Here is a 5,692-nt window from a genome sequence, read left to right as displayed (position 1 = left end):
AATATGATTATAAAACTATATAAAATATCTTATATTATATTCTCTTAAAATAATGTATATATAATAATAAATTAAATGTGATTTACAAAGAAATTAATATTGTTTAATCCCATGATTATTTTATTCAACCATATGCTTTTCCTAGTTGTGAGAATGGCCGCAGGTTCCACACGCTTTATTTTTTTCTTTCTTTAATTTGTTTCCCTCTCTCTCTTTCCCTTCCAACCTCATCTCATTCCATTTCCTCTGCAGTACTCAATTGATCCCTTTGTTTTTCTATTCGCAAACTGAGGTTTGAATCATTGGGTACTCCTAATACTTCTCTCTCTTTTTCTTTTTAATATAAACCACTCCCCATAATTTATATTGTTCATACTACTATTCTTGTAATTTTTCTCTTATTTTAATTACTACTATATAGTTTTTTCATTTTAATATATTTTTGTGCTGTTCCCCTTTTGTGTTTTACACTTTCTTTAGAAAAACTCTTTTGTGTGTGTATGGCCGGCATAGACTTGGGTTCAGCATCACACTTTGTTCATCACCTTCAACGCCCTGACCTTGAAGATGATGATAATAACCAAGACCAAGACCCGAGCAACAACCATCACGAGGGTCTTGACCTAGTTTCGCCAAATCAAGGCCCTGGTGATGTTGTTGCTCGTAGGCCAAGAGGGAGACCTCCGGGTTCCAAGAACAAGCCTAAGCCACCGGTGATCATCACAAGGGAGAGTGCAAACACTCTTAGGGCACACATCCTTGAAGTTAGTAGTGGTTGTGATGTGTTTGACTCTGTCGCCACTTATGCAAGAAAACGTCAACGGGGAATCTGTGTTCTTAGCGGTAGCGGAACTGTTACTAACGTCACGCTCCGACAACCAGCAGCTGCCGGAGCAGTCGTGACGCTTCATGGAAGATTTGAGATACTTTCTCTATCAGGATCCTTTCTGCCACCTCCTGCTCCACCAGGGGCCACAAGTTTAACTGTGTTTCTTGGTGGAGGCCAGGGACAAGTGGTAGGAGGGAATGTTATTGGGCCTTTAGTGGCTTCTGGGCCTGTTATTGTTATTGCCTCGTCGTTTACTAATGTAGCGTATGAGAGGTTGCCCTTAGACGAAGATGAGACTCTTCAGATAGAACAAGGGCAACCTTCTTCTGGTGGTGGTGGTGTCAGTGGCAGTGGTGTTAATAACTCTTTTCCAGATCCTTCTTCAGGGTTACCGTTCTTCAATCTACCTCTAAACATGCCTAATTTGCCGGTTGATGGTTGGGCCGGTGGGAACTCTAGTGGTGGAAGACAATCTTTTTGATGATGAGGAGCTTCTTAATTTTTGAGAGGGCACAAAAGGTGAGAAGTTGAACCTCCATCAAAGGTATAATAATATATTGGTTTTTAATTAATTTTATGAGACTTTCTTCGAGTTGTTTGTGAACAAGTGCTGATTTTGTATGTCCAAGTGTCTCATTTTCCATTGGCTAGGTTCTGTTGTGTAAGGACTTGGTTTTAATATAATTCTAAATTCCTAGGGACAATTGTAAAACATTTCTGTTTGGTTGCTGGAGTTGTTAGAGACTAGATTGTTATTGTGCATTAACCTTAATTGTGGAATAATAAATCCTAGTTAGCATAATCAATAACACAAATCTATTTTTTTGGATTAAATATGTAATTGCTATGATACAGTAATTTCTTTGTTTAATTCCATGGTTTAGTGTCTTATATATATATTTGGGTGGGTAATTTTTCTCCAACATGTGAAACCAAATTGCTCAAGTAATCAAGACAAATTGATCACTTGTCTTGTTTGTTTGGTATTGTAGAGAATAATTAATTAAAAGAATCCTTACATTATTGCGTTTGACCAAGGGAAGTTGAACATCTCTCTCTCATATAATTAAGTAACTCCCACCATGAACAAGTGGGGAGAAAACTAATCATATTTCTTGGTTTTTGTTTCTCATTCATTAATTCAATATGTATGTTGTTGTGAAAGTCGTGCGTGTAACAAACTTAATTATTTATCACTTATTACTAATCTAAAAATTTGTTCAAATAGAAGCAACTAACACTTCATACTATAATCTCAATTCTAGATTTCAACCGGCCCTAAGTAGTTATGTATGTTACAATCATTTTTGAAATGTTTTAGTACTATTATTTGGTTTGAATATGCATATTATTATATTGGTGAAAACTCAAGTGCAATTGATTTCACGTAAAGTTGATACTTGAGAGCCGTTAAATAATTTAACTGATTTGACTAAATTTTTATCTAATAGCTTTCAGATATCAAAATCACGTGAAGTTGACTTCACTTAAGTTTTTACCTATTATATTATATATGATGTTAAAACCAAATCAAAACGCATACATAAACATTGTTAGAAGTCCAATAAATTCTTCAATATTTATGTGTGTATTTAATTATTCAAAGAGACAAAATCTGTGCATCACTTATTACTTTATGAAACTAGTTTTCTTTTTTTTTTTTTTAAGCTTGTCATATGGTACTACAAACTATACATTAGATAAGCTAACCTTGATTATTGCTAGGTTATTGATGAGTGCATACATCTATTTGTTTCGACACGAAAACACAGATTCCTAAATGTAGGATTCAATGTATTTTAGATTCCTCATACCTACCAAAGGCATGTTTATCCATAGCATGTGTCTTAAAAGCATAAAATGTTGTAGCTTTAAAATACTTGCTCCCATCTTTTCCTTTTGTTTTTCTCCCTTCTAATATATGCTTTAATAGGTAAAGATTTAGTTTCAATAATATTTGGGTGAATAAAAATGTGTGATCAAGTTTTAGTTTTGAGATTAGTACAAGATCTTTGATGTATTATTTGTTTCTCATCTTTTTATGATGAGTCAAACACTTTTTAACTAGAAACTAGAAATTAAAATATACTACTCTAAGTAGTCTTGCTATATATCTAGGTTAAGATTCTTCTTATACCATTGAATAGTATTTTTAGATTTTCTTAATCATCATTAAATTAACAGTTCATATATAATAGATTGTATCTATAAAAATTTCCTTTACTATAAAATGAGAATGTTTCAAAATGAGAATGATTAAATTGTTTATATTTCATTCACAAATTATCAATATTTACTTACTTATAATTCAATATTTGGATTCATAAGCGTTTTACTTTGTAAAATGTATGTTATTGATGGTACTAAGTGATTCCACCATTAGAAATAATGAATCATGATCATTAATTTTCTGCATATAATATCTTTTATCATGCATGTGTTATAAATAAAATGGAATTGTTCTATTTTCTCTCATCTACTTGGCAGCATACTTTTATTTTCTTCTTCATTATATTTCCAAAGTGGTTTCTGAATGAAATATATATGAGCATGATGTGCTGAGTGGCTAGCTGATAATTGAGGATAGGAACTATAAAGTTTGGTTCTATTTATATCAAGTAATTAGGAAAAAAAATGGTACTTTTAAGACATGGATATTATTCTAAGACTTTGCTAATTAACAAGTGTCTACTCTTAGGACACCAGTTAATTAGGTTACTAGAAGTAGGGGCAAAAAATTTAACATTTTATTTATTTAACGCGTTAAACATTCTAATTTCTAGTGCTAAATGTTCATCAATAAAGTGCTAATTATTATATATTATTGCATGCAAGCATCAAGTTTGGATTTTCAGACTACAATTAGGGTTTGTTCCCACAGAGTCGGAATAAGACAGAAAAGTAAATAATAAGGTAATATATATATTAAAATTTAAGTGAGATTAAGTTAAGGGATGAGGATTTAATTATTTCATATTTATGAATTCAATAAAGATCATATTCTAAATAATTGAAAGACTAATTGTAACAATTTCACTACGTTATTAATAGCATTTCTGTCAACTTCTGCCAACTGTTATTTATAATTGTGTTTAATAAAAGTGTTTTCGTGGATGTGTCTAATAAAAATGTCTTTTTTTATTACTGTGTTTAATAAAAGTGTCTTTATAGATATATTTTCTAGATATATCTCTTTATATATGTGTTTAAAATATAATAATTAATTATTATTGGCAATAAGTTGGTAGATAATATGTTGATACCCTATACTTTTCCTAATTATAATACATCGATTGCCGCCTAATTATTTTGTTAACTAATTAAATCTTAAAATTAGGAAAGAGGTAGTGTTTTATTTTTTAATTTTCAGGTACTTTTTCTAAGCCTTTTCATTTGTTGTGTATCATATCCCAATTCAGGAACTGTTATACTTCACATGGATATCTTAATTCCATTATAACTAGTAATAATAATGTAACGAAACTTGATTTATTTGTTCTAAGTTCTTCTAAACTTCTTCCCCCCTGAAAATAATGCAATACACACTTGACCCTTTATTATTTTGTTGATAATCTTATAATATAGTTTCACAAGCTAATGAACCTTTATCAGGATGTAAAAGAGTGCTGCATACTAAAGAATGAACCGAAGAACCGTCGGATAAACCGCCGTCATTCTTTCATTTAGCGGCAGTTATAAACTCTGCTGCTAAATATCTTGTTAGTCATGTTACTATTAATATGCCTCTTTTTTTTAACTTCAATTTGTAGAAATAATATCAAATTTTCTATCATCTAAAAATTTAGAGTTTAATTATTGTTAATTAAAAAAAAAAGAATTTATGAATTCAAATCAAAAAATACTTATACAAAAAATTTATGCAAATCGAAAAGAGAGTTTTACATTAAAATGTATTAATATATAATTATTTATGTGTCTTATTTTATCAGTTTAAATTATTATAAAAAATGATTTCATGACATGTTCCTCACATAGTGGAGTGTGAAATTTTTAAATAAAATGATTTAGATTTGAATTTGGAAAAGTAACTAAAATTCTCTGTTAATAAACATTTTAATTAGGACTTTCTACTTGGATCAAGAGATTAGGAGGATTAGTTATTAGAGAGAAAAGAATTCATATTGCACTACTGAATACCTCCTGATGATAACATTAAAAAGAAAAATTACCTCCATGAAAATCCCAACTCTTTGTATGAACTTTTAGCACTGTAGTAAGCTGTTTTAATCTATTATGAAGACAATTATAATAATTTAATTGATTATAAGTTTGTGGTAAATAGTAACCATCCATTAGTTTGTAGAGTTAGATTGCAATTGGAATTCTTTTAAAAATATTAGGAATTCACTAAAGCCATCTTCATAAATCATAAGCAGGAGAGAATTACTCACATCTGTGGCATGTAGTTTTCTTATTTGAAACACTGAACATTTAGCTTTTGAGTTGGAGCTGAAATGTGTTAGTATAATAATTGAAACTAATGAATTTTTTATGTATGTGTATGTGTTTTGAGATATAGATCAGAAATTAGTATTTTTTATATTTTTTATAGACATAGAATTAATGATACGACCGTTGGTCAATAAATCAAAATAATCGTATTTTTTGTACAATTATTTATACAATATTAAAAAATTATTGCTGTAATGGTCTTTATTAATATGCAAAATCCATTTAATTCTTTTAAAATTTTCGACATGTCATTTACGAGGACGTGTTTGTAATTTGTCAAATTTGTTAGAGATATAATTATTTATGTGTCTTTTTATTAATTTAAACTTTTAGAAAAAATGACATTATAATATGATACTAAAATTTTTATGATAAAAAAATCTAAAATTC

General features: G+C 29.6%; 1 protein-coding gene across 2 annotated transcripts; it reads left to right on the top strand.

Moving 5' to 3' along the window:
* LOC107635210 (AT-hook motif nuclear-localized protein 23) lies at positions 158 to 1,663 on the top strand. 2 transcript variants are annotated; one of them, XM_016338611.2, is made up of 2 exons: positions 158 to 306; positions 481 to 1,663. In XM_016338611.2, the coding sequence occupies exon 2, from the start codon at positions 501 to 503 to the stop codon at positions 1,308 to 1,310; it is 810 nt and encodes a 269-aa protein (XP_016194097.1). In that variant the 5' UTR covers positions 158 to 306; positions 481 to 500; the 3' UTR covers positions 1,311 to 1,663. The 2 variants fall into 2 exon arrangements, with proteins under 2 accessions (XP_016194097.1, XP_016194098.1); XM_016338612.2 differs by having other exon boundaries at positions 168 to 292.

This window comes from Arachis ipaensis, chromosome B04, assembly GCF_000816755.2.
Source record: "Arachis ipaensis cultivar K30076 chromosome B04, Araip1.1, whole genome shotgun sequence".
NCBI lineage: Eukaryota > Viridiplantae > Streptophyta > Magnoliopsida > Fabales > Fabaceae > Arachis > Arachis ipaensis.
The sequence above is the reverse complement of the archived record's forward strand: the minus strand, read 5'-3'. Positions and strand labels throughout refer to the sequence as shown.

Bases quoted from the DNA above. Each gene is read 5' to 3' on its own strand.
- LOC107635210 (XM_016338611.2), top strand. From the start codon at position 501: ATGGCCGGCATAGACTTGGGTTCAGCATCACACTTTGTTCATCACCTT.